This window comes from Penicillium manginii, assembly GCF_028828005.1.
Source record: "Penicillium manginii strain IBT 31320 chromosome Unknown utg000004l:1.0-7231830.0:1.0-7236170.0, whole genome shotgun sequence".
NCBI lineage: Eukaryota > Fungi > Ascomycota > Eurotiomycetes > Eurotiales > Aspergillaceae > Penicillium > Penicillium manginii.
In genome coordinates, this window is record NW_026643105.1 from 3,189,315 (window position 1) to 3,215,300 (window position 25,986).

The window sequence follows — 25,986 nt, forward strand, 5'->3', positions numbered from 1 at the left end:
CAAGGGGTCAGCTTTCTTTTCGAAATCGCCTAATAGACAGAAAAAGGGACCGAAAAATGAAGTGTATAGACCTGCGTTTTAATTGAGGATCAAAGTATTTGTGGGAAGTAATGTGGGAAGTAATGTACATAAACGAAAACAAGAAGGGTCTTCCTTCTAATAAGGGACAAGATGATCAATGTATTTAAATATTTTGGTACAGGAACCGGATGTGTGAAAAGATTGCCTCCCCAGCAATAAACGACACCGGCCAAATTAGATTAAGCCCATTGACGAGGGTGCTTCAACACATCCATGAGCTCCTTTTCGCTTTTCTTATCCTCTGCAAGCTCGTCCTCATCAGTTACCATGTTCTCGGTCCTGGTGCCAGAGACGGGGTCCATATAGGCCCAGCTCGCGGTACGAGGGAGACTCATGAGGATACTCTCGATACGAGCGTTCGGTGTGCGCAAGCCAAAGCTAGTACCGCGATCGTAGACGAGGTTGAACTCCACGTAGCGACCCCGACGGAGCTGTTGCCACTGCTTCTGCTCTGGGGTATAGGACATGTCCTTTCTCCTCTCGATTATGGGTACATAGGATGGCAGGAACGAGGTCAGACCGTCCGAGACGAAAGAGAAGAGAGTTTCTTGCGGGTTGGAGGAGGAGCTGCTGGAAGCCTTGAGGAAACTGGCGTCAAGATCGTCAAAGAAAATGCCGCCGACACCTCGGCATTCGCCGCGGTGAGGGATGTAGAAGTACTTGTCACACCAAGCCTTGAACTTGGGGTAATAAGTTGCGTCGTGTCGGTCACAGGTTTCCTTGATGGTCTTGTGGAAATGCTGGGCATCTTCTGGGAAAAGATAGGTAGGGGTCAGATCGGTGCCACCGCCAAACCACCAGTTCTTGTCGCCATTGATGGGGTCCTTCGGGTCGGAAGTCTCGAAGTATCGGTAGTTCAAGTGCACTGTCGGCGCCATGGGGTTGTGTGGGTGAAGAACCAGAGAGAGACCGGCAGCAAAGAAGGTCAGCGAGTCAACGTCAGCACCAACGAAGGACTTGTGATCGGCGCGCATCTTCTCAATAGCGGGACGTGGAAGCTCGCCGTACACCACGGAGACGTTAACACCGGCTTTCTCGAAGACGTTTCCGTCTTGCAGCACGCAGGAGATGCCACCGCCACCATTAGGACGGGACCAGGTATCCGTCTTGAACTCCTTGCCATCTATCCTGCCCAACTCCTCAATAATCTTCTGTTGGTTCTCCTTGATGAGCTTTTCCATCCGTAGGCGCATGGGCGAGGACTCGGTAATGGGGGATGATTTCTTGATGGCTTCGTCTAGCTCGACAATTGAAGGCGAATCGAGTTCGGTAATCTCACCGGTGGCCTGTGGATGAGGTTAATAGCTGAATATTGCGGCGCGTGAGATACTTTCTGCCTACCATGGAGTAGATGAGCGCGCCGATGAAAGGAACACCGATGGCAAGTCGCAAATAAGGTCGCCAAACGGTGAACTGCTGCTTCTGACGAGAGCCCTGTCCCTGCTCAGTCGCATACCGACGGAGAGAGTTGCCTGCATGGCGGCCGGGAATATGAGCATTTCGTGCAGACAATTGAGCCAGGGACCTCCGGAGAGGCATGAAAGACCGCGAGGCCATTTTCGCAACGGGACCGAGGGTATTCGCGTGGCTGATTGCCGGGGTGAGGGAGGACGATTGCGAGGAAGAATTGATTCAAGTGTCGACGTGCATGCAGTTGAAGTTAGTCCGGACTCTGAGGGGTATAAAAGATCATGAAACTCTTAGAATCTCGTACGACATCAGGCAATGTCCGGACATCTCCAGAGTTCCGAAGTGGATTCAATTCGGACCCGCGCGCCCTCAAGTTGCGTTTGTCTTGTTTGTCTGGATGAGGTAAGCACATGCCGGAACTATTGGCAGCCTATGAAGTACAATCGGGTACCTTGCTAAGTATGGAGGTCCAGTCGAATATTGAAATAAGACGTTTCAAATCACATACTTGTAAAATACTCCGGTTACTCATTTGATACATCAGTACCGGCGAGGAAGTAGCTCTGTTGCTGCTGAGAGCCTTGAATAGTGGAGACTAGTGGTGGCTGTGAGTCTGTGACTCTATGAACTAACGACCGGATACACAGTAATGACTCTTTTCGTGAGCTGTTGCCTTGATAGCGTCAAGTGCACTATGGAAGCAAATGTTCTACGAATAAGATAACAAGCTTATGGTTATGAGGCTCCGACATACTCCGCCGGTGTGTTGTGGGGCATCCCGATGATGATACGGATTCGCCGGGACCATGACTGTAGATGATAGTAGACTGGAAACCAGTAGACAGGTGGAGTACTCTGTAGAATAAACTAAATGTGCATTATTCCCAGGTCAGTGATTACTATTGTACAAATGACTAGAAATAGCCACAAGCTGATGACAAGTCAAGTGATAGCAGCGCCTGACTCACCGCCTCCCCCTCCCATTTGATGGTAATACGGTAACGTCAGCGGGGGTTGTCCCTTTTGTCATCGATACTCTCAGACAAGCCCCCTCTCTTCTTCCAACTGCATCTATCCAACCTCTACTCCATCCGTCCACCCGCTGCGAGTTACACACCTCCGTCCTCAACTCTCACCCATCTCCGGCTTTCCCAAGCTTCATCCCCACCAGACCCGCTTTTACTATCGCCTTATCAGCCATGCGATCCAAGTTCAAGGACGAGCACCCTTTCGAGAAGCGCAAGGCCGAGGCCGAGCGAATTCGCCAGAAGTACGCCGACCGTATCCCAGTAAGTCTTGACTCAAAATCTCTTATGGCCTCATCTGAAACAGGATGTCCTACCCTTTGCGAGATCCATCCTACTCTCCCTCCACCCCTCACCGCTTGTTCGGTAGCTAACGGATCGCGATACAGGTCATCTGCGAGAAGGTCGAGAAGTCAGACATCGCCACCATCGACAAGAAGAAGTATCTGGTCCCCGCAGATCTCACCGTCGGCCAGTTCGTCTATGTGATCCGCAAGCGCATCAAGCTCTCTCCCGAGAAGGCGATCTTCATCTTCGTTGACGAGGTTCTGCCACCCACCGCCGCGCTCATGAGCAGCATCTACGAAGAGCACAAGGACGAAGATGGTTTCCTGTACATCACGTATGTTCTATGTTTCCCTCGATATTCCATATTCGAGACTTTCCAACCTCGCTGGCCATACCCAAACAAAATACTAACTCAATGACAAACTCAGGTACTCCGGGGAGAACACTTTCGGCGACCTATAAAGGTTGATCTTTTTTAACTTGCTCTCATACATCATGACATTACCACCGAATAGCCCTTGCGCAGGGTATTTCTGGCGGGTGATCCGATGCCCGCCGGCTGAAGTGATCATGGCAGATGAGACTCATGCAACCTTTTGAAACGGTGTCGGTTCTCACGGTCATGCGGCGTTTAATCGGAGTTGTTCACACATCTTGAATTTTTTTATTCTTCTTCTGCTTGCTAGGTGACGAGGCCATATGCCTTTGCTCTAAGAAATGAAATTAGGTCAAATCTCTGACACTTTTCGGGCGTCTATGCTTCTTCTGCGTGTGTGGGGTTTAAACCCTGGATTTGTAGCACGCAGAGCTACATTCAGGTAGATGAGAGCAACCGGGCCTCTTGTGGCTGACTGAATGAATCTAGCTTCTCTCTTGCTAAAGAATATGTGACGACTCCACCCGAGAGAAGATCGTACGATCGCTTCAAGCGGGTAGTACAGGCACAGTGTTGAGAGTGGTCAATAACCGGAGGAGTATTAGCAGATGATGATCAACGCGATTAATTATATTTTTGCTTCTCCTTCTTAACTCCCTGTCTAAATGGTGGTATACATACTACTGTATTCAACAGTATAGTTAGTATTGTGTACCTGGTCGGCCCTCCGACTCCGGCCCCTAAACGGGACTAGTCCGACCCACTCGCGCTCTCAAAAAATCCAGGACGCGGACGATGCTGCATTTCGGTTCATTACTCACCTCTCACAAACGTCAAGATGTCTCCCATTGCCCAAGCCGGTGCCGGCGCCGCCTCTAAGGATGTCAAGAAGGAATCCGCCACTGCTCGTCTCCTCGGTTCCGGTATGATGCACCCTATCCACATGGACAACTTCCCCGATGGCCAAGGCTAATCTGCTTCTTACTTAGGCTGTGCTGGTATCGCCGAGCTGCTGGTCTTCCACCCCGTACGAGAATCCCAATTGAACGTCTACGCCATCCCTTCATCTCTAATATGTTTTGCGTTTAGGTCGACACCACCGCTAAGCGGCTGATGAGCAACCAGACCAAGGTGAGTTCGGATCAGATAGCGAATCCATCATGCGCCGCAATTAGTTGCTGACTGCAATTCTTCCAGATCGTTGGATCTGCCGACTTCAAGAAGGTTGTCTTCAAGGAGTATGCCGATGCCCCGCTTGCCCGCAAGTTCACCTCCATGTTCCCCGGTCTGGGCTACGCCGCCGGCTACAAGGTTCGTTCCCTTCACTTTTCGACAACGATACACTTTGGCTTTGGTCAGACTCTCAGGGCAATCGGCTGATATTTGTCCTTCTTCGTTCTACAGGTTCTCCAGCGTATCTACAAGTACGGTGGTCAGCCATTCGCCCGTGACTACCTTGCTGAGCACCACGGTGCTACTTTCGACAATGCCTTCGGAAAGGGCAACGGCAAGGCTATCATGCACGCGACTGCTGGCAGGTATGGCATATTCAACCCCCATTCCTACAGAGGACATCACAAGGCTAACTTGCAATTCCTAGTCTGATCGGTATTGGAGAGATCGTCCTGCTTCCCCTGGACGTCCTGAAGATCAAGCGTCAGACCAACCCCGAGGCCTTCCGCGGCCGTGGTCTGTTCAAGATCATTTCCGATGAGGGTATGGGTTTGTACCGTGGTGCCGGTTGGACCGCTGCCCGTAACGCCCCCGGTTCATTCGCTGTAAGTTGAGACCCACCCGACATGTGAAATCGCTCACTGACAATTCTTGTCCCATCTTAGCTCTTCGGTGGATCTGCTTTCGCCAAGGAGTACATCTACGGTCTGTCGGACTACAACAAGGCCACCTGGGGCCAGAACTTCGTTGCCTCCGTGGCCGGTGCTTCTGCTTCCCTGATCGTATCCGCCCCTCTTGACGTGATCAAGACCCGCATCCAAAACCGCAACTTCGAGAACCCCGAGTCCGGCATGCGCATCATCTCCAACATGATGAAGAACGAGGGCGCCACCAGCTTCTTCAAGGGTCTGACCCCTAAGCTGCTGATGACCGGTCCCAAGCTGGTGTTCAGCTTCTGGCTGGCTCAGACTCTGATTCCTGCCTTCGGACAGGTTGTATAAAGCAGAGCAGAGCTCGGTACATGAAAGATTCTTTATAGCCGCGGCGTTAACTATTCGACAACACTCTCCCCACCTTTTTTATTTCTTCATTTCGGGTCTTTTGGGCTTTTCCCGGCTTTCAGGGGACCTTTTGTGTATTTTTTTTCCTCCTTATAGACATGGTTTATTGTTGTTCCAACGGGAGTCTAGTCTACAGCCAAGAAATATCAATCTTCAGAACTTACTACCGTCTCTTACTAGTAAAATAGTAGTATTTGGCGGGCCGCGTTACCTGCTGCAGTGCCTTAGGTACCGTACTTCAAAGCTAAGGTGCTTCCCTTTGTTGTTCTGTCTCCCATACTAGTACCTAGTATGGCGTTGAACGAGTTCAAATCTCCTTGGATGCTTATTTCCATATTTAACAGGGCTATTCAAAATCTATGTAATTCCCATACCATTCCCTTTCCCTGGAAAAGCCACCCTCCAACCTTGATATAAACACGTGACCCTCCGCATCCGCGATCCGCAGCGGCCGCAAGAACCCCGAAACTACTACAAAACCACCCCCAACCCCAAGCTCAGCATGGCCGCATACCTCCTTTCCCGGTACGTCCACCGCCACGCAGATAGCCGCAACATGCGAATCGTCCCACCCACACGCGCACTATCCCAGAATCCCTCATTTCCCCCACCCTGACCACCAGACTACACTTCGCATTACCCCGATCCAACCCATCCCTAACACCGCAACAGGATAGGAGACCCAATCTTCGCCCTGACAATGGGCATGACGGCAGCCATAACGCGCATCCGCCGCGACCAAATCGACAAGAGCCCCGAAGCTCCGGAAATCGGATACGGAGCTGTCGTGCAGCTAGGCCAGAAACGGTTACAAAGGTGGTGGAATGGGGATTTTAAAAATGTTTGAGGAGGGGGGCCAAGCTGCTTAAAGCCCTACTTGTACGAAAAGCAATCGTTATGACGATTGCATACGCCATGACTGGTCCTCGGGCGTGGAAACAATGAACCGGCAGGAAGCAAATCGGATCGGATCAATGGGGGATTCATCCGTATGTCATGAGTTGTGTCTTGATAAGCGCAATTTCCGGGGTTAGGAGTTTTAAAGAAATGAATATTTGGTTTCTGGGTTATGGCCCTATCTTAATTCAGGGGGTTTGGCGTATTGACTTCCATGTGGCTGATGCGGGACTGATCTCTTGACTACATCATACAGCATATAGTTATCTTCCCATGTGCGGAATGTGGCTCGAGATTGGTATCCCGTCGCCCTGGAATAGCATATCCCTGATATTTCAATACTAGGGAAGGACTCTCAATTCTCTAATCGCAGTCGGGACCCTCTATTTTATTATCGTAGCCCCGGTACATGGATACAATTGCCCTAGCCAGCCCTACTCCATCTTTCTTGTTACCAACTTGCAGCATCTATCCTCCAGATATCTCCAACAAATCAACAGCCTCGTAAAATTCATTCTAACGTGGGTCTTTAGATTGGCGGGTAGAACACTGGATTTATTACTGTGGTTGCTGCAATGCGGGCTGTCGAGAATCCTATAGATACCTAGGTATCCATATCCTGGAATCGAGCCGATGATCGTCAACTCGGACATGCTGACATCGGCATTTGGAAGATATACTGGCGCAAGACAATTCGACGTCCACTGGAGGGGAATTAAGCCAAGCTGTACAGGATTATTAGACGGGGTTCTTGAGTTATAGTGTCTGGTTGGTATGGGTTGTAGACGTGGACTTTTATGCGCGTCGAAATAGGACTCATAATACGTCCGGTTTGGGGGTTTATGGAGTGAAAAATAGAAAGTTGATTAGACAGAGAACGTAACAATGACTTCCTCCATATGAGAGGGAGCGTATTGATGTGCAGAGGCAGGTTATTGTGATTGTTTGAATGACTAGTAGTGCCTGGGAACGGTTGCCCGTCTCCTGGAAAGGATGCCGGCGGAACTAGTTGAATTAATGTTGATGAATGATTAGGGTGAGTTTTTTTTTGTTGATTGGAATCAATTGCGGTGTCTACGTGAGTGTTATATCGAAGTAGAATTCGATTCTAGAAAGGCCAAGGTTTAGTTCTACGTTGAGATGGCTTGGCGGGGCCGATACCGGTCCGTCCATACAAAAATCTGCAACAGAAGAAAGAGAAGAGAGTTCAACTTACAAGGTATACAATTTGAAGTCGAGACTTAGTGAGTTACAATTGACTACATGTCTACAAGAGGAAAGTGAAATTTGAATTAAGAAATTTTGAAATTCGCTAGGACTTTTTTAACCCAGCAAGAGATAACCACGGTTCTATGCAATCATCGCAAAAGGAAAAACTTCGATATCCCATAAGTTCGTAAAACAAAACGTGAAAAAAGAAGGGCTGACTGAGCCATCATCATAAGAAAAGAGAAAGAAAAAGAAGAAAATAAGTGTTCAAAAGCGAGACTTTTAGTCAAGCTCCTCCTCGTCCTTCTTCTCCTCGGTCTCGCCGTCAGCGCGCTGCTGAGGGGGAGCACCACCGGCAGCACCGTAGGCGGCCTGCATGATGGGGTTGGCAATGGCCTCGAGCTCCTTCTGCTGGGACTCGTACTCGTCCTTCTCGGCGGTCTGGTTGTTGTCCAACCAGGAGATGATCTCGGAGATCTTGTCCTCGATCTTCTTCTTGTCGTCGTCGGACATCTGGAGCTTGCCCTCGGTGATGGTGTTCTTGAGGGAGTAGGCGTAGGACTCGAGACCGTTCTTGGCCTGGATACGGCCAGCCTCGGCCTCATCCTCAGCCTTGTACTTCTCAGCCTCGGACAGCATGCGCTCGATCTCCTCCTTGGACAGGCGGCCCTTGTCGTTGGTGATGGTGATCTTGTTGGACTTTCCGGTGCCCTTCTCGGAAGCAGAGACGTTCATGATTCCGTTGGCGTCAAGATCGAAGGTGACCTCGATCTGGGGGACACCACGGGGGCGGGGGGGGATGCCAGTCAGCTCGAACTTGCCGAGCAGGTTGTTGTCCTTGGTGCGAGCACGCTCACCCTCGAAGACCTGGATCAGGACACCGGGCTGGTTGTCGGAGTAGGTGGAGAAGGTCTCGGACTTCTTGGTGGGGATAGTGGTGTTACGCTTGATCAGAGGAGTCATGACACCACCGGCAGTCTCGATACCGAGGGACAGAGGGGCAACATCGAGCAGCAGGATCTCGTTGGTGGACTTGGAAGAGGTGTCACCGGACAGAATGGCGGCCTGGACGGCAGCACCGTAGGCGACGGCCTCATCGGGGTTGATGGACTTGTTGGCGTCCTTGTTGAAAAAGTCGGAGACGAGCTTCTGGATCTTGGGGATACGGGTAGAACCACCGACGAGGACGATCTCGTGAACGGAGGACTTGTCGATCTTGGCGTCACGGAGGACACGCTCAACGGGCTCCATGGTGCCACGGAAGAGGTCCTGGCAGAGCTCCTCGAAACGGGCACGGGTGATGGAGGTGTAGAAGTCAATACCCTCGAACAGGGAGTCAATCTCGATGGAGGTCTGGGCAGCGGAAGAGAGGGTACGCTTGGCACGCTCGCAAGCGGTGCGGAGACGACGGAGAGCACGGGCGTTGGTGGTCAGGTCCTTCTTGTGCTTGCGCTTGAACTCGTTGACGAAGTGGTTGACCAGACGGTTGTCGAAGTCCTCACCACCCAGGTGAGTGTCACCAGCAGTGGACTTGACCTCGAAGATACCCTCCTCAATGGTGAGCAGGGAGACATCGAAGGTACCACCACCCAGATCGAAGATCAGGACGTTACGCTCACCCTCGGTCTTCTTGTCGAGACCGTAGGCAATGGCGGCAGCAGTGGGCTCGTTGATGATACGGAGGACGTTGAGACCGGCAATGAGACCGGCGTCCTTGGTAGCCTGACGCTGAGAGTCGTTGAAGTAGGCGGGGACAGTGATAACAGCGTTGTTGACGGTGCCACCGAGGTAAGCCTCAGCGGTCTCACGCATCTTGACGAGGATCATAGCAGAAACCTCCTCGGGGGTGAACTGCTTAGCCTCACCCTTGAACTCAATCTCGATGACGGGCTTGGTGGCCTTGTCAATGATCTTGAAGGGCCAGTGCTTCATATCAGACTGGACCTCAGCGTCGGCAAAACGACGACCGATCAGACGCTTAGCATCGAAAACGGTGTTGTGGGGGTTCATGGCGACCTGGTTCTTGGCGGCATCACCGATGAGACGCTCGGTGTCGGTGAAGGCAACGAACGAGGGGGTAGTGCGGTTACCCTGGTCGTTGGCGATGATCTCAATGCGGTCATCACGGAAGACACCCACACAAGAGTAGGTGGTACCCAGATCGATACCGACAGCGGGAGCCATTGTGAATGTGTGTGTAGGAGGGAAAAGAGGTATTCGTTAACTTGGGAGAATGGGGGGAAAGGAAATTCGTGAAGGTAGTGTACAAGGAGAAGTTATCAAGATAAGTGAAGAGAAAAAAGGAGGGAAGGGGAGGGCAGCGAAATCCTGCTATATAGTGAGCGGTGAATTGCTCAGAAGCTTCTAGTCGAGACCAGCTTCCATGGGTATCCATCCGATTCCACGACCTTCGCTACCCTAGCAACACACTCGTCTGCTTTCAGGAATCTTCTGAAAAGCTCCAGGTTGGTCTAGCGGATTCACTGTTTTCTTTTTTACCTATTATTATCATACTCCAAACCCTTTACAAGCATATCAATTGCACTCTCGTCTTTGTCTTCTACAGCAAGCTATTTTTTTTTGGCGGGGCAGTGTATGATGTAATCGCGGGATGACTCTTTGTTGCCCCCTCGACCATACACAGTACAGCATATGTTACAATACAATACATCCTGTCTCATCCAGGTGGTTCTCTCGTGGGAGTCACTACAGTAATCACTACAATACAGTACGGTCACAACTCTGTATGATGATATGCCCCCGCCCAATGAACAGTGGTGACCTCAGAGTGAATTCATCCAATTCCACTTTTGTCGCACGGTCTCCGTTTTATTGTCTTTCAATGGAGTCACTTTTGAAATATGATGCCATGAGACCCAGATACCCGCTGAATAGCCCTTTCTAGACTAAGATCCTTTTTTTTTTTCTTTTTTCTTTTTCCTTTTCTTTTTGTTTCAAAAAGAAATGAAACAAAAAGACCCGTTGCTTCCAGTACATTCAGTGTGTCCAATGCTCAAACCCTTTGATCTCATTCACCCTGTGAGACAGTCTTCGAGTACTTTCTATGAGGTAAAATTGATCTCATTTCGTCACCTAATTAGGTAGAACTACATACTCAATTGCACAAAGACTCAACCCTGCAGGTTTAAAACTGGTTTTCACGCCGAGCCTCACTGCCCTATCCACGTTTCATAGTTTCAAAGCCTAAAACCAGCCCAACAAGGTTTGATAGACCAGCCCAGCCAAGCTGCCCTATGCAAGCACTGTTGTATACATAGGCATATGTAATTACCTAGTACAGGACTACTCTACACAAAACAAATCAAACCACATCAAAAATAACAATTCTAGTAATCAATCTATCCTACCAGACCCACCAAATAAAACGCGAACACTCTATATATTACAACCCTCCAATATGTAGATCTAGTACTAGTAATATACTATACCTACCAAGGTAGGTACTAGTAGTTATCTCACTCCCTCCCAATCCCCGCAATATCCCCGATAACAGAATCATCCCTCTCATCCACCGGCCTATCAAGCTGCACCGCCCAATGCATACAAATCTCCCTCGCATTCAAAAACGCCTTCTCCGCCTCCCCATCACTATCCGACCCCCGCGCCGTATGGAAACTCTCCTCCGAACAGGTTGTCAGCGCTGTGTGGAAACTCTCCTCTGAGTCTGAGCTGTGGCTGTGGCTGTCGCAGATGACTTCTATTTTGGACAGAACCGCCGGGACGGCGGTGGCCTTCAAGTGTAGGGCTGATATAGGGCCCGGGGCCAAGGGAGCAGGATTAGATATCTTCTTGGCTGGGGCTTTACCTTGACCTCTACCTTTCTCCTCCTCTTCTTCCTGCCAATCATCATTTAGCTGCGAGAGACCTTCTTCGAAGCGGTTCTTCGCGACGACTTGTAGGCGCTTTTCTAGCTCGGTTTCGTTTAGTCGTAGCTGAGGCTGGGGCGGGGGTCGGGGTAGCTTTTTTCGAGTCAACGTTGGACTGCGGATTGATCTAGTTGCCAGTGGTCTGTAAGACGAGGGTTGGTGAGTAGATGCTGATGATGTTGAGATCGATGCACGAGTAGAGACGGCAGGGGATGGGTATATTGAAGCACGGCCGGGGTGGGCTAGGGCTATCGATGAGCGACGGCTATAATTTTCGCTCATGGCTGATAGGGGGCGGGAGGTGGAGGGGTGGAATGGTACGAACGGTGTGCGGAATGGAAGTTTGGGCGTGTCGGTTTGTCTGGTGGGTGTTTGGGTTGAATCGCGTCGGGCTTGTGAGGAGGCTGTTGGGCGGGCGAAGCTGGGCACATATCCTCCGCTAGAGAAGGAGGTTCGAGGCATTGTGTTGTAGTTGTGCTGGTTTGCCAGGTGGGGTATATATTGTGAGGTCTCTGTGAATGTCAAAGGTAGTAGTAAGTAGTAGATGAGTATAATCTGGACCAAGTCAGCTAACAGAGATGTGCGTAGAGTAGTATCTGTGCAAGAGATCACTTTCTTTGTAGACTGGACTGTCAGTACTGGATAGCACTATATCTTTGTGCTGGTCCAGGACTGTCTCGGGTATGTGAGTAGTTCGATGAGATGGTCGACATTGGAGTCTTTATACAGCTGACTCGATGCCTGGTAGATTGACATATGGCTTTGTGAGAAGGTCTTCACAATGCAAGAGTCCGCCTCTTTTGTGCATTTAATGCCTCGCTCAGCTTTCATCGTCTCTTTATCATCCATTGGAAGATGGATGTTTTCATTCCCCTATATACGATTTTAGTGGAGAAGATGCCCGGGTCTCTGAAAAGCTATTGTTCCTTTTTCTTGCATTTCTTTGATTCATCCGAACTCAATAAAGAGAAGTGCACAGCTGCGCGGAACAAAGGGATTCTGCATACATGGTTCTTCCTGGTAAGGTATGACTTGCTGTTTCAAAAAAGCACCTCCATGGAGCAGATTGATATCTCGGACTTGCAATCCACTCATGCAACTTGCACTTTGTAGTCATACCACCAGAACTAGGGAAGAGAAATAACTTGATTATAAAATGCATTCATTCATGGATACAAGTATAACAAACAACCTGAGGGAGTATATACATCAAAAAAGAAAGAAGAGCACTGCAGAGCGCTCTAAACACCCCCCATAGAAACGCTGCTGGGTAAATAAAAAAAGAAAACCGCAGTGACACGCATGAAAAGAAAAGACTCGTCAAGTCAATGATAATCAGAAACATTCATGAACCAATTCACCCACCCTTCCGAAATGACCCCATCAAAATACCATTTTGTTCAGACTTTTTCCTTTTCCACGTCAGAATGAGAATGAATATTTAACTTTCATAAATCATAAGCCACCCCCGTCAATCGTAGCGCATCCATTCCAGCAGCCAGTAAAATAAAAACCCGACACAATTTTAAGCAACTACCTGAGTCTCAGCAACTCTCGGAACAGAATCAATCGCCGGCCGACGAACAATACCTCCAGTAACAGGAAGCTGCGAGCTAATCCCACCAAGGAAAGCATCGACCTCACGCGCAGCCTGGCGCCCCTCATTAATACCCCAGACAATCAGCGATTGTCCGCGCCGACAATCACCCGCCGCAAAGACACCATGGATATTCGTCGAGTAGTGACCGGGCGGAGTCTTGACGTTCTTGCGCGGATCGCGCTCGATCTCATCGCCAAGCAGACGGTCCTCGGGACCCAGGAATCCCATAGAAAGCAAGACCAGGTCCGCGGGGAAGAATTGCTCGCTGCCTTCGACGGTCTTCATGTCCCAACCACCGGTGGCACTCTTGGTCCACTCGACTCGAACCGTGTTGATACCCTTCACTTTGCCACTGCCGTCGTCGACGAACTCGGTTGACATGACGCAGTACTCGCGCGGGTCGCGGCCCATGTGCGTCTTCACTTCCGAGTGGCCGTAGTCAATGCGGTAGATGCGCGGCCACTGGGGCCAGGGGTTATCACGGGCTCGCTCGGGGGGGCGGTTGGGGAGGAGCTCGAAGTTAGTGACGGATTTGGCGCCGTGGCGGACGGATGTACCGATACAATCGTTGCCAGTATCACCGCCGCCAATGACGACGACATGCTTGTCCTTGGCGGAGATGTATTCGCCGTCCGCGAGCTCGGAGTCAAGAAGAGACTTGGTATTCTTGTGCAGGAATTGCATGGCGAAGTGGACGCCCTCGAGTTCGCGGCCGGTAACCTTGAGGTCGCGGGCGACGGTGGCGCCGGTGGCGATGATCACGGCGTCGTTGGAGGAGCGGAGGGATTGGAGGGTTACGTCGCTGTCGGGACCGACGGCGGTGCTGGTGACGAACTTGATACCCTCTGCGGCCATGAGGTCGACACGGCGCTGGACAACCTTCTTGTCGAGCTTCATGTTGGGGATACCGTACATGAGAAGACCGCCGACACGGTCAGCACGCTCGTAGACGGTCACAGAGTGCCCGGCACGGTTGAGTTGATCGGCAGCAGCCATACCGGCGGGGCCGGATCCAATGACGGCAATGGTCTTGCCGGTGCGGACCTTGGGAGGCTTAGGGACCATCCATCCCATCTCGAAACCTCGATCAATGATAGCACACTCGATGGACTTGATACCGACGGGGTCTTCATTGATGCCCAAAACACAGGCACCCTCGCAAGGAGCGGGACAAACACGGCCAGTGAACTCGGGGAAGTTATTGGTCATTAATAGCCGGTTGAGAGCATCTTCCCACTGGTTCTGGAAGACCAGCTCGTTCCACTTGGGAATGATGTTCGAGATGGGGCAACCAGTGTCGGACTGGCAGAAGGGCACACCGCAGTCCATACAACGGGCCGACTGGTACTTGAGCTCGTCCTCGCTGAGACGGTTGGACAACTCAGCCCAATCGCGAGTGCGAGTAGTCGGGTTGCGATACTTCTCCGAGCGACGGCTGTACTTCATGAAACCACGAGTCTTGTCTAGGATGAGCGCAGAACGCTTCTTCTCAGCCTTGGAGTCGCTGATACTGTCCTCAATATCCAGCATTTCAGCCTTCTTCTCATCGGCGTGGGCCTTGGGCTTCTCTGCAGGCTTGCTAGGAAGCAGGGGAAGAGAAAACTCAGCCTTCTTCGCTGCGGCAGCCTTAGCAGCCTCTTCATCCATAACACGCTTGTAGTCAACGGGCAGGACCTTGACAAAGCGAGGCAGGGCTCGGTTGAAATCAAGGAGAATACGGGCAGCGCGCTCGGATCCAGTGTAGTGGTGGTGGTCTTCAATAAGGCCACGGACAAAGGCAATCTCGTTAGGATCCTCGATGCCAGAAACTGCAACCATCTCCAAGTTGACCTTGGAGTGGAAATCCTGCTTCATGTCCAGAACGTAAGCGATACCGCCGGACATACCGGCAGCAAAGTTACGGCCGGTAGATCCGAGGATCAGTACACGACCGCCAGTCATGTACTCGCAACCGTGGTCACCAACACCCTCGACAACAGCTGTGGCTCCGGAGTTACGGACGGCGAAACGTTCAGCAGCAACACCACGGAAGTAAACAGTACCGCGAGTAGCGCCGTAAAGACAGGTGTTACCGACAATGACGTTCTCCTCGGCCTTGAAAGCAGCTCCGCGAGGTGGGTAGACGATCAGACGGCCACCAGATAGACCCTTACCAACGTAATCATTGGCGTCACCCTCAAGCTCGAGGGTCACACCAGGGGCAAGGTAAGCACCGAACGATTGACCGGCAGATCCCTTAATATTGGCATGGATGGTATCTTGGGGTAGACCAGCCTCGCCATAGTGTTTGCTGATCTGGTAGGACAAAGTAGCACCCATGGCACGATCAGTGTTGACGACATCACACTCAATTCGGCAAGGGAGGCCCTTCTCCAACGCAAGCTCGGACTCAGCGATGAGTTTGTTATCGAGACGAGTGTGGAGACGGTGGTCTTGCTTGCGAACATTGTATGTAGCCACACCCGGACGAAGAGAGTGGGCTGGAGTGAGGATCAGAGAGAGATCAACGCGCTCCTGCTTGGCGTTGCGAATGTCATCGCGGACCTTGAGCAGCTCGGCACGTCCAACCATCTCATTGACGGTGCGAATACCAAGCTTGGCCATGATAGCACGCATCTCGTTGGCGACATAGTAGAAGAAGTTGATGACGTGCTCGGGTGTGCCGTTGAACTTCTTGCGTAGCTCAGGATCCTGGGTAGCGATACCAACCGGGCATGTGTTGAGATGGCACTTGGAAAAGTTAGCAAATACTCGAGCAGGAAAGAGAAAAAAAAATAACTACCATACCTTTCGCATCATGATACAACCCATAGCGATCAAGGGGGTGGTTGCGAAACCATATTCTTCAGCTCCAAGCAGACAGGCCATCGCCAGATCACGTCCAGTTCGGATTTGACCGTCAGTCTGAACGACAACACGACCACGAAGATCATTCAGAACAAGAGTCTGATGAGTCTCGGCGAGACCCAGCTCCCAAGGAAGACCGGCATACTTGATACCAGTCCAGCGAGAGGCACCAGTACCGCCGTCGTGACCGGAGATGAGAATGTGGTCAGCCTTGGCCTTAGCGACACCCGAGGCGACAATACCAACGCCGACCTCGGATACCAACTTTACAGAAACACGAGCGCGGGGGTTCGAGCACTTGAGATCATAAATGAGCTGCTTCAGGTCCTCAATGGAGTAGATGTCGTGATGCGGAGGTGGAGAAATTAGACCCACTCCAGGTGTGGAGTGACGAGTATGAGCGATGGGGCCAACAACCTTGTGACCAGGCAGCTCACCACCCTCACCAGGCTTCGCACCCTGTGCCATCTTGATCTGCAGCTCATCAGCATCGGCCAGGTAGTGCGAAGTCACACCGAAACGGCCAGAGGCGATCTGCTTGATGGCGGAGCGCATGGTGTCACCGTTCTCCATTCTCTTACTGCGCTCCGGATCCTCACCACCCTCACCGGTGTTAGACTTGCCGCCAAGACGGTTCATGGCAATGGCGATGGTAGAGTGAGACTCCATCGAAATAGACCCATAGGACATAGCGCCAGTCACGAAGCGGCGCACAATTTCGGTCCAAGGCTCAACCTGGTCAATGGGGATAGGCGTGCGCTGTTCAAAGTCAAACTCGAGCATACCGCGCAGTGTGCAGTTCTTGATTGAGTCGTGTGCTGCCTTTGCGTAGGCCTCGTAAGACTTGTCGTTCTTGGACCGCACGGCATCTTGCATGTTGGCAATGCTGACCGGGTCGTTGATGTGTGCCTCACCACCGTCACGCCAGTGGTACTCGCCGGATTCGGGAAGACCAGGGATCTCGACGATGTCACGCGAGGGGTATCCGCGCTCGTGGAAGGCAAAGGCATCCTGGGCAATCAGGTCAAAGGTGATACCGCGGATACGGCTGGCAGTGCCGGCGAAGCAGCGATCGATGACGCTGTCGTCGATACCGAGGGCTTCGAAAATCTGGGCACCTTTGTAGGATTGGAGAGTAGAAATGCCCATCTTACTCATGACCTTGAGGATACCACCGTCGCAAGAAGCCTTATAGTTCTCGATTACTTTCTCATCGGAGATGTCCTTTCGGATCAAGTTCTCCCGGTTCATCTTCAGAATGCACTCCAGAGCAAGGTAAGGGTTGATCGCATCGGCACCGTAACCCAGGAGTACACAGTGGTGGTGCACTTCACGAGCCTCGGCGGTCTCAACGACGAGAGCAGCCAGAGAACGCCATTTGTTGCGAACAAGATGATGGTGAACAAGACCGGTAGCCAGTAAAGCAGAGACAGGGACGCGATCCGCAGAGGTAGCACGGTCAGAGAGAACAATAACCTTGTCACCGTTCTCAATGGCTTCGGTAGTGGCATCACAGATGGCATCCAACGCGTCCAGGTAGCCAGGAGTGCCCTTCTTCTTATCGAATGTGATGTCAATCGTACGAACGGTCCAATCGCTATGGGCGTGGTTAATGTTCTTCAGGGCGTTGAACTCCGGGATGCTCAGAATGGGAGACGGCAGCAGCAGACGGCGACATTGCGAGGGATCCATCTCCAGCAGGTTACCCTGAGGCCCGACGTAGCACTCCAAAGACATAACTACAGCTTCACGAATCGGGTCAATGGGTGGGTTGGTGACCTGTGCGAAGAGCTGGCGGAAATATTCGTAGAGCAGACGAGGCTGCTGGGCAATACAAGCCAAGGGAGCATCGTTACCCATGGAGCCAAGCGCCTCTTTAGAGTCAGCACCCATGGGACCAAGAATCAGGCTGACCTGCTCGAAGGAGTAGCCAAAGGCCCGCAGACGGGGGTCATTCTGCACAGTGTTGTCATCGAGAGCGAAAGAGAGGTCGACGTTGCTATCTAGTAGCAGCTTGTTAATAGCAGGCAACTTCAGGAGCTCCTTATCCAGCCAGCTGGCAAAGTCCTGACGGTTCGCGACGGTTTGCTTCAGCTCGGCGTCATCAATAATTCGCCCAGCCTGAGTGTCAACCAATAACATCTTTCCAGGCTGTAGACGGCCCTTCTGAACCACGCGCTCGGGGTCGATATCGATAGCACCAACTTCCGAAGCGCAGACGATACGATCGTCATCCATAACATAGAAACGGCAGGGGCGCAGACCGTTACGGTCAAGGTTCGCACCGCAGTATCGGCCATCCGAGAAAGTGAATAGAGCCGGACCATCCCAGGGCTCCATTTGACAGGCTGCCCATTCGTAGAAAGCAGACTTGGATGGGTCCATGGCTGGATTATCCTGCCACGCCTCGGGAATCATAATCATCACGGCCTCGGGGAGAGACAAAACACCGTTAATCATCAATAATTCTAGAACATTATCAAATGCGGCGGAATCCGAACCGCCTTCTTCGACAATGGGGTAGAGCTGGTCGAGCTCATCGCCGAAAACTTCAGACCGAAGGACACCCTCACGAGCGCGCATCCAATTCTTATTTCCTCGCAGTGTGTTAATTTCACCGTTGTGAGCGGCCCATCGCAGAGGTTGAGCGCGGTCCCACGAGGGGAAAGTGTTGGTGGAGAATCGAGAGTGAACCAAGGCGAAGTGGCCCTCGTAGTCCACGTTGACCAAATCGTGGTAGTATTGATAAACCTGTACTGGAGATAATTGACCCTTATAGACGATGTTCCGGTTGCTCAGCGAGCAGAGATAAAACCAATTACCCTGCCCAATAACATGAGTAGCACGCTTTCGCAGAACAAAGAGCTGCAACTCGAAGGTGCGTTCGTCGAACTTATCAGTATCTGTAATTTCGGGCTTGTTGCCCTCGCCGTATGCAGACTTGAGTACAACAAACGGTTGCATAATAATTGGCTCTCGAGAAAGCGCAGCTGGGCCGAGAATGGTCGAATCGCTGGGAACCTCACGCCAGCCTAGCACACGTAGACCAAGCGAGATCGCCAATTCCTCGAAGCTGGCAATCGATTGCTTGAGAGCCTCGTCGTCGGGCTTGAAGAACAGGTTGCCAACGGCATATTGGCCGAGCGGGGGCAGGTCCACGCCCTCCTCACGAGCGAAGTTCTTGATGAAGAACTTGTGCGGGATACTGGTCATTACACCTGCACCATCACCGTCTCGCGCATCCGAGCCAACGGCTCCACGGTGGGTCATGTTGCACAGCAGGTTGCGCGCTAGAAAAGAAGGCTAATGTCAGCAGGTCCGGTCGGGTTTCCATTTATCCCAGGCAAGGTGAATGAGGTTGCGGCTGCGGTTGCGGCAACTTACCATCGCTGACAATTTTATGGCTCGGCTTGCCCTTGATGTGACTAAAATTGGCGCAGGAGGTTAGTTCCAATTGCCTGTTGATTGATCCAGGGTGCACTCACGCTGCGAAACCGACACCACAGGCATCTTTTTCATATTCGGGGTCATAGAGACCCTGCTTCTCGGGCAGAGCATTGGCCCAGCCAAAGCCTTGCTTGGCCTGGTACTCCGAATACTCGTGCGGAGGCTGCTCTTCACTTAGATCTGGTCCATAGAGCTCCTCCAAGTTAAGACCCATTCTTCCGTCGGGGACCGACAGAGAGTGGGAGATTGAGGGGAGGGAAGTGGAGAGAGTCAGTCGTATGTTGCGGGAACAGGTTGCGATAGCAGCGATGTCGTCACAGGCGCAGCGCGGGTGAGGGAATGCAATATGAGAGACCCTGCGTCTGCGAAAGTGAAAGTGAAGATTGAAAGAGAGGGGAAGAAAGAAGAGATCCAAAAAAAAAGGAGGGGTGAAATTAAAAAAAAAAAATTCCAGAGAAAAGACCAGGGCTGGGCTGCGATTACGGCACTGCAGGTCCGGGGGATTGGAAGCAGTTCCGAAGCAAGCAAGACGGGTAAAATACGACTGTGGGGATTCACGCCGTGGCAAATAGACGAGAGGATCAATATTGGATACTTCAGGCCATTGGTATTACCTGGTTTCTCAGAGCTAGTGCGTCCTAGTGGTCGGGGAAAGTAGGCAGGGAAAGAGAAAGAGAGAGAGAGGGAGTTGCTCAAGACAGCTGAACAATCATTACGACTAGTTACTACAAAGGACCCATGCTTGCCCTCTTTTCTTCTTTTTCTTTTCCTTTTCTTTTTCTCTTTACGGATTAGAAACCCTGACACGACGAGATGGACGAAAGCGGGCAATTCCAGAAAGGTGGAGGGGGAGAGCGGAGAGCGGAGGCATTCCTGATATTGGAGCTCTGCCAGCGGGTCGAGTAATGATAATCATAATGATTACCAGCAAATCCGTCGAGATAAGGGGCCCACGGGCCAATCAGAGATGCTGCTTTGCAACCGCTGAGCCAAAACGATTAGGTTTCCACTACGTCAAGATTTGGTGGGTACCGTACGGTACGGCGGATATAGGAGACGGAGTATCCTAGGCTATTAGTAGCTGTAGCTGTAGGATTATAACAGATTATCTGCGGATATATATTTACTAGACATTGAATTGCACTCTGCACTCTACACTCTGCTCTACACTCTACACTGCTCTCTCCCCAGAATGCCCGAAAACGATTCCGGTGGCCTGGGCGAGTGGGGCGGTGCAAGGATACAGTGCTTAATCAACTCCTCTGCCCACAGGCGCCACGGGGGATCAATTTCGAGCTCCATTCTCCCGAGCCTCCAACCCAATAGTACCCGACTTTGGTACTTTGATGGACAGATCATCCAATAATACGACCATGGGATCTGGTCGACTAAGCCAAAGCACCGAAATCGGGGTTGCCCAGCCATGCCCCGGTATGCTGTATGTCTTGCTCTGCTTTTGGATTGGCCCCTTCCCTTGTCCAATACATTCCCCGACTTCTTCTCCGTGTAAATCATGGCAACCTTGGGGATCCCCCCCTTCCCTTGCCCCAAGGGACCTACCGTGCACTTTCAAACGGGACCGGCTTGTTCGTTTTCCCCGTCCAATGACGTCCACTTGCCAATTCGGAGTTAAGCCTTCACCCGGAGAGGATGCTCTCCGGAGATCCTCGTGTCAGAAAACTGACACGTGAAGCGGGTGTCTCTGATAAGCTCAACTTGATAATAGGAATACATAACCCCAAAGTCATCCGGTTAGCTACCGTAAGGTCCTTGCTCTGCACACCCGATCCAGTACGAGGATCGTTTCTCCTGTTTTCGCCTAGCACCCGACTTGCCACTCTAGTCTCCATGTACTTTGTACTAGTACATGCATTGCATGGGATTCAAGGGTCCACTTACTCCTACTTACAGTATTGTACGAGTTATAGTATAACATAGAACACAGTACGGAGTAAGAATACTACTTTTTTTAAAAACACACTCTACAAAGTGCCTAGGGACATCATTACTACCATGTATGCATATGAAACAGCTCGGAGTTATACACATATCCAATGGATGTGCAATGCTCTCCACTGTGGATCGACGCTGTACATTGACATCACATGACCCTCGTCCAATGGGACACCCGACAAACATAAGACGTTCGTGGGGCATCGACCGAGGTTGCCTGTTCCCTTGTCTTCCTCCTGATCGACAAGTGTTCTCGCCAACATGTCGCCCGAGTTCTCCCGACCTCTACCCATCCGCATTGGGTTCACCGGTGCATTGGCTGTTTGACGGGGTAGAATATCGAATATCGGGAGATCTCGGGTTAGTCCTGACCTGCCTTACCTCCACCGTCACACCCCTGTAGCCCCCGCATCAGTACGTACGTAGGTACAAACACATACATCTCTGTACGGGGTACTCCGTACTTTTGCATGTACGCAGTGCATCTTGACATATCATTCAATTCAATACAGCCAAGTATGTACTCCGTACGGGAGCACCGCCGAGACTCCTCTAGCGATTGAGACCGGAATTCCGCGCCGTCTTGGCGGGCTTCTTCCCAGTTCCCGCTATTTTCGTGCGACGTGAAGGGGCTCGGCTTAGTATTGGCGAGGGACATGCAGGTCTTGGCTGGATGAAGTGATCGACGTGGATTCTCCCATTGTCCAATTCAGCCTCGAATGTAGGTCAATTGAATAATGGAAACTTCACCGCTTGGTCTGGGCGTGGCCATTTTGTCTGTGCTACATTCACTATTGGAATTGGAACGCTAGGGCTCATTGCTGTTTTGCTGGTACTATTGAGCTTTTCAATTGCGTTTCTTGGCGTTAGATTCTTTGTCTGGGGTTCTGGAAAGAGCGCTTGAACTTGAGTTGCTGAAACTAACTACGTCAGTGGAAGTGGGTTGGAATTAGTATAGGTTCTTTCTCTCTCTTCCTGTTTATAAGCGCAATAGCAAATTCCCCCACAGATACTCATAATGGAATATGTCAAAATTATCTTGTCGGAGAAATTATTTATGGCAGAAATCCCATGATTTCTGTTTTTCTTCTCCTTAGTAACCAAGTGTGCTGGTTTCTGTCCCATTATCAGCTACCAATGATCTATTTAGGAAATTGCTGATTGTTAATATTGTGGGACTCAATATATCTGAGCTTGATTAAAAGCAATGGCAGCGTTAAGCAGGAATTTGACAATGACTAGATAGATGTAAAATCTCAATTTGGGTCAACAATCATCCCTGTTTTCTCATGTCGCTGTTCTGCACTTGTTGATACCTAGGTAGTAAGTATAGATATACAATGGCCACGATTGGAGGCATTGCTGATTGACAGTAAATAAGACTTGGAGGTTTAAAATCTGAAAATATACTAAAGCCAACGAGCCTCGAGTACCGCATCTATAGATCCTCATGCTCAGATGTTTGATGATAAGCGAATACGAACAATAAATAATGTGAAAGGAAATCTAGCAAAAAGGCAGAGACGAAAGGCACTTCGATTCAAGTGTGAATTAGTGATTCACCAAGTCAACCCTACTCTTACACTAATAATAACATCCTGATATGTTCATGTTTAAGCACGATCTCCGCCCCGCAGCGCGCCAATCGAGTGTTTTTGGCGGTGGAGCCCCCGCGACATTTTTCTCCGCCCTAGCTCCGTCGAGCTTGACTCCAACAACCTTCAATCGAAGTACCCCACTAAACTCGACTCGACTAACACCTGGGCAATTGACTACACTACTGTCCCACCCCAATTGAAACAACACCTCCACATTCAATCTACCAGCAATGAGTCTTTGAACTCCCACCTGGCCTAGCCTTTACACGCAGATCGCGGTTGCTACAACCGCAACACCTCTCACCTCTACGACAATCACACCGCAACGCCGAAACCACAGATATAAACAGATCCGTCAAGCCAAAAACTCTGCGCAAAAATGCTCTCTTTACCATTCATCACACCCCGCGACGTAAGTCCCACCCTCTCCCAAGCCCAAGCCCAACTTCAGACAGATATTCTAACAAACAACCAGGCCCACGAGCTCTGGTTCGGCTCCTCAAACCCATACAGATCCTCAACCCCCCCAACAATCCACTACCGACCCCTCAAATCAAACTCGCCGCAATGCCCCAAACACCACCAGCCACCGCGCCTTCCTCCCCTCCCGCTCCCCAGCAAACAGCCTCTCAGCCCTCGCCATCGAAGAGCGCGCCCTCCGCCTCCGCAAGCAAAACATCGCCTCCTTCGGCTCATCCTGGATCCGCCCCGCCGGCTGCGCAAAGACAATGCTAGGTATGAAAGAAGAAGAAGCCGAGCGCGAAGAAGCACTCGCCGCAGCACAGAGCCAAATGGGCGCCATTGACGAGGGCATAATGGAAGACGACCTAGGTCTAACAGCGGAAGAAGAAGACGAAGGCATGGAGCGCGATCTAGACGACGAGATCCCCGAGGCGGAGGGCCTGATCGAGGAAGGCGAGGATCTATCAGGCGAGGACATCGACGAAGAGGGGTATATGGAGCGGGACTTGGACGACGATATTCCCGAGGCATACCCCGAGGACGACTACGATGATTCGGCACTCTATGAGGAGGAGGTTGATGAGGATTTCGACAATCAGCCTGATCTCGACGCGGACGTTCCCTCCGCGGATGAGGGCTTTCAGCAAAGTTTCATGACGGGGAGTGAGGGGGCTAGTCGGGATTTGGACGATGATATTCCTGACGCGGCGGAGGATGGGTCCGAGCAGGAGGGCGAGTGGCAGCACACTGATACGGAAGATGAGGATGAAGGGGATGAGGATGGGGACGAGAATGCTGAGCAGCAGGGTAGCTCACTCCGGCCTCGAATGAATGGCAATTTCCGCACCAGTACGCCGAATAGTCGGGGTGGGTTGCCTCCGCCGCCGCCGTTGCTGCGGAGGGAGCGGGAGACTGAGGCTCAGCGCCGGTTTATCAATCGGTGGAGTGGTGGGGGTGATGCCTTGGATTCGAGTAGCATTATGTTTGAGGAGGATGATCTTCGTGCTTCGGTTACCAGCCAGAGCAGTCGTCGCAGTGGCTTTGGTCGGAGATTCCCTCGTCATGTTGGTGGGCCTCGTGATAGTCTTAACTGAGTGAGAGCGCTGCTTTCGTGGCGTTTCTGGGAGTCCGAGTCTGCATCTATGCGTGACCTTGCATACTGGAGTTTAGTTTTAACGGGACTACTGTGAGCGTTTTAGTATTTAGATTTGTATGATAGTACTTATGACAAGCCTTCGCTGCAATGTGTATGCTATTGATTCTGCAAATTCAAGGATTGAGTTTTGTGTAGTTAGTAATGATCGAGAAGTGCTAGGGGAAATGGTTCCAGAGTTATTGAATTTCATAGAAGCATTATCGTGATCTACTTGCAATGCGGAAATGCAGCGTGCGGACCTGCTTATACAATATGTAGGCGATTTGCACCCAAATAAAAAACCCAACATTCTAAAAAACACCATAGAGATCAACAAGAATATATATAGTATTGATAAGAATCAAGGGATGTAAAGATACACCTGGTGGTACCCAGAGAAGGAAAGAAAACTCCAAACACCCGAGCCAAAAGTACAAATATGAACTGTATGTATGCACCACCAGGAAAGCAGAAGAGCCAGCCCAAAGCCAGCCAGCCCCATCTCAAGTAGAAGAATTAAGTATGGCGGACAAGAAAATCAGGTCCATATAAAACAAGTCCCCTGCAACCCCAACTCCTCAGAAGATCCACACATAGAAGAACAAGAGGAAGACGGCGCAGATGAAGCCAAGCCAAACCCTCCACCCAACGCCCGTCTTCTCAGCCATGCGGAGCATACGCTTCATATTCCCGCGTAGTCGAACTCGGGTCCCCTCGAATGAGTTCTCTAGGTCTGTCATGTGCGCTGTATCTCGGATTTCGTCGCCGATGGCAATCGTGAGCTGTGTCCTGTTAGCTTCGATCGAAGACAAAGGGCTCTTCTCTTCGCCTTCTTTTGGAGTCAAGCGAGATGAGGAATATCACTTACATCCTTCAGCATTTTAACCTTTGAGCTTATCCCTTCCACCTCGGCGTCATTTTGTGATTCTAGTGACGAGAGCACCGCATCCGAGTAGTGGCCCCTATCCCCGCATACGTTAGATCTGCCTCAAAGCTCGCCAGGGAAATGTTCCACTCACTTCTTATCTGGTGTCGCGCTCCGGTATAATGTAGGTCCTGAAGCGTCTCCGTTGCCGTGGGCACTTCCTGCGGGGCTGGAGTAGCCTCCGTATCCATATCCTCCGGACGGTGCGGGCGACCTGCTCGCCGGACGGGACTCGCCGCCGTATGAGTCGAAGAGGCTGTTCGAGGGACGTTGGCGGGGGAATCTAGTGCACTTTGTTAGCACGGTTCTGAGGGTTGTGATCCAGGACAGGACTGTCTCGCGGTCAAGACAGGGTGGCAGGCAGGGTGGCTATACTACATACCGTGAAGCCATAGCGGTCGTTGATGGGTCGGCGCTGAACCGAGGTTCTTATCGGGAAATCCCAGACGTCGGTTTCTTGAAGTATTGCTTCTATTAGTTGGTGGTCGGAAGCATTGCGCGGTTCGTGAGATCGGGGATTTTATTTGGTCATTTGGCGTTGTTGGGTTTCTTCGATGCTTGCGGACAAAAACAGGTGGCCAAAGCTTGTTGGTCTCGCCTCAAGCGTGTCTG

General features: G+C 51.2%; 10 protein-coding genes across 10 annotated transcripts; 5 read left to right on the forward strand and 5 right to left on the reverse strand.

Annotated features, from left to right (window-relative positions):
- Positions 1 to 260: 260 nt before the first annotated feature.
- hem13 (coproporphyrinogen oxidase) lies at positions 261 to 1,638 on the reverse strand (the record flags this gene model as incomplete). Its single annotated transcript, XM_057101543.1, has 2 exons — positions 261 to 1,367; positions 1,423 to 1,638. The coding sequence occupies 2 exons, from the start codon at positions 1,636 to 1,638 to the stop codon at positions 261 to 263; spliced, it is 1,323 nt and encodes a 440-aa protein (XP_056961173.1).
- A 1,052-nt stretch (positions 1,639 to 2,690) lies between these two features.
- On the forward strand, positions 2,691 to 3,266 carry N7533_004894 (autophagy-related protein 8; the record flags this gene model as incomplete). The annotated part of the gene is made up of 3 exons (XM_057101544.1): positions 2,691 to 2,780; positions 2,906 to 3,138; positions 3,233 to 3,266. The coding sequence occupies 3 exons, from the start codon at positions 2,691 to 2,693 to the stop codon at positions 3,264 to 3,266; spliced, it is 357 nt and encodes a 118-aa protein (XP_056961174.1).
- Positions 3,267 to 4,018: 752 nt separating this feature from the next.
- On the forward strand, positions 4,019 to 5,354 carry N7533_004895 (putative mitochondrial GTP/GDP transporter Ggc1; the record flags this gene model as incomplete). The annotated part of the gene is made up of 7 exons (XM_057101545.1): positions 4,019 to 4,103; positions 4,170 to 4,207; positions 4,270 to 4,311; positions 4,378 to 4,491; positions 4,585 to 4,718; positions 4,781 to 4,958; positions 5,019 to 5,354. 7 exons carry the CDS (start codon positions 4,019 to 4,021, stop codon positions 5,352 to 5,354), a joined length of 927 nt encoding a protein of 308 aa, XP_056961175.1.
- Positions 5,355 to 5,916: 562 nt separating this feature from the next.
- N7533_004896 (uncharacterized protein) lies at positions 5,917 to 6,261 on the forward strand (the record flags this gene model as incomplete). The annotated part of the gene is made up of 2 exons (XM_057101546.1): positions 5,917 to 5,939; positions 6,087 to 6,261. The coding sequence occupies 2 exons, from the start codon at positions 5,917 to 5,919 to the stop codon at positions 6,259 to 6,261; spliced, it is 198 nt and encodes a 65-aa protein (XP_056961176.1).
- A 1,541-nt stretch (positions 6,262 to 7,802) lies between these two features.
- hsp70 (molecular chaperone Hsp70) lies at positions 7,803 to 9,704 on the reverse strand (the record flags this gene model as incomplete). Its single annotated transcript, XM_057101547.1, has 1 exon — positions 7,803 to 9,704. The coding sequence occupies one exon, from the start codon at positions 9,702 to 9,704 to the stop codon at positions 7,803 to 7,805; it is 1,902 nt and encodes a 633-aa protein (XP_056961177.1).
- Positions 9,705 to 10,996: 1,292 nt separating this feature from the next.
- Positions 10,997 to 11,869, reverse strand: N7533_004898 (uncharacterized protein; the record flags this gene model as incomplete). Its single annotated transcript, XM_057101548.1, has 1 exon — positions 10,997 to 11,869. One exon carries the CDS (start codon positions 11,867 to 11,869, stop codon positions 10,997 to 10,999), a length of 873 nt encoding a protein of 290 aa, XP_056961178.1.
- Positions 11,870 to 12,932: 1,063 nt separating this feature from the next.
- N7533_004899 (glutamate synthase (NADH)) lies at positions 12,933 to 19,515 on the reverse strand (the record flags this gene model as incomplete). The annotated part of the gene is made up of 4 exons (XM_057101549.1): positions 12,933 to 15,737; positions 15,795 to 19,144; positions 19,239 to 19,279; positions 19,340 to 19,515. 4 exons carry the CDS (start codon positions 19,513 to 19,515, stop codon positions 12,933 to 12,935), a joined length of 6,372 nt encoding a protein of 2,123 aa, XP_056961179.1.
- Positions 19,516 to 21,515: 2,000 nt separating this feature from the next.
- On the forward strand, positions 21,516 to 21,936 carry N7533_004900 (uncharacterized protein; the record flags this gene model as incomplete). The annotated part of the gene is made up of 2 exons (XM_057101550.1): positions 21,516 to 21,575; positions 21,811 to 21,936. The coding sequence occupies 2 exons, from the start codon at positions 21,516 to 21,518 to the stop codon at positions 21,934 to 21,936; spliced, it is 186 nt and encodes a 61-aa protein (XP_056961180.1).
- Positions 21,937 to 22,857: 921 nt separating this feature from the next.
- On the forward strand, positions 22,858 to 24,408 carry N7533_004901 (uncharacterized protein; the record flags this gene model as incomplete). Its single annotated transcript, XM_057101551.1, has 2 exons — positions 22,858 to 22,984; positions 23,366 to 24,408. The coding sequence occupies 2 exons, from the start codon at positions 22,858 to 22,860 to the stop codon at positions 24,406 to 24,408; spliced, it is 1,170 nt and encodes a 389-aa protein (XP_056961181.1).
- Positions 24,409 to 25,027: 619 nt separating this feature from the next.
- Positions 25,028 to 25,767, reverse strand: N7533_004902 (SNARE domain- containing protein; the record flags this gene model as incomplete). Its single annotated transcript, XM_057101552.1, has 4 exons — positions 25,028 to 25,231; positions 25,318 to 25,411; positions 25,469 to 25,657; positions 25,757 to 25,767. 4 exons carry the CDS (start codon positions 25,765 to 25,767, stop codon positions 25,028 to 25,030), a joined length of 498 nt encoding a protein of 165 aa, XP_056961182.1.
- Between the last annotated feature and the right edge of the window lie 219 nt (positions 25,768 to 25,986).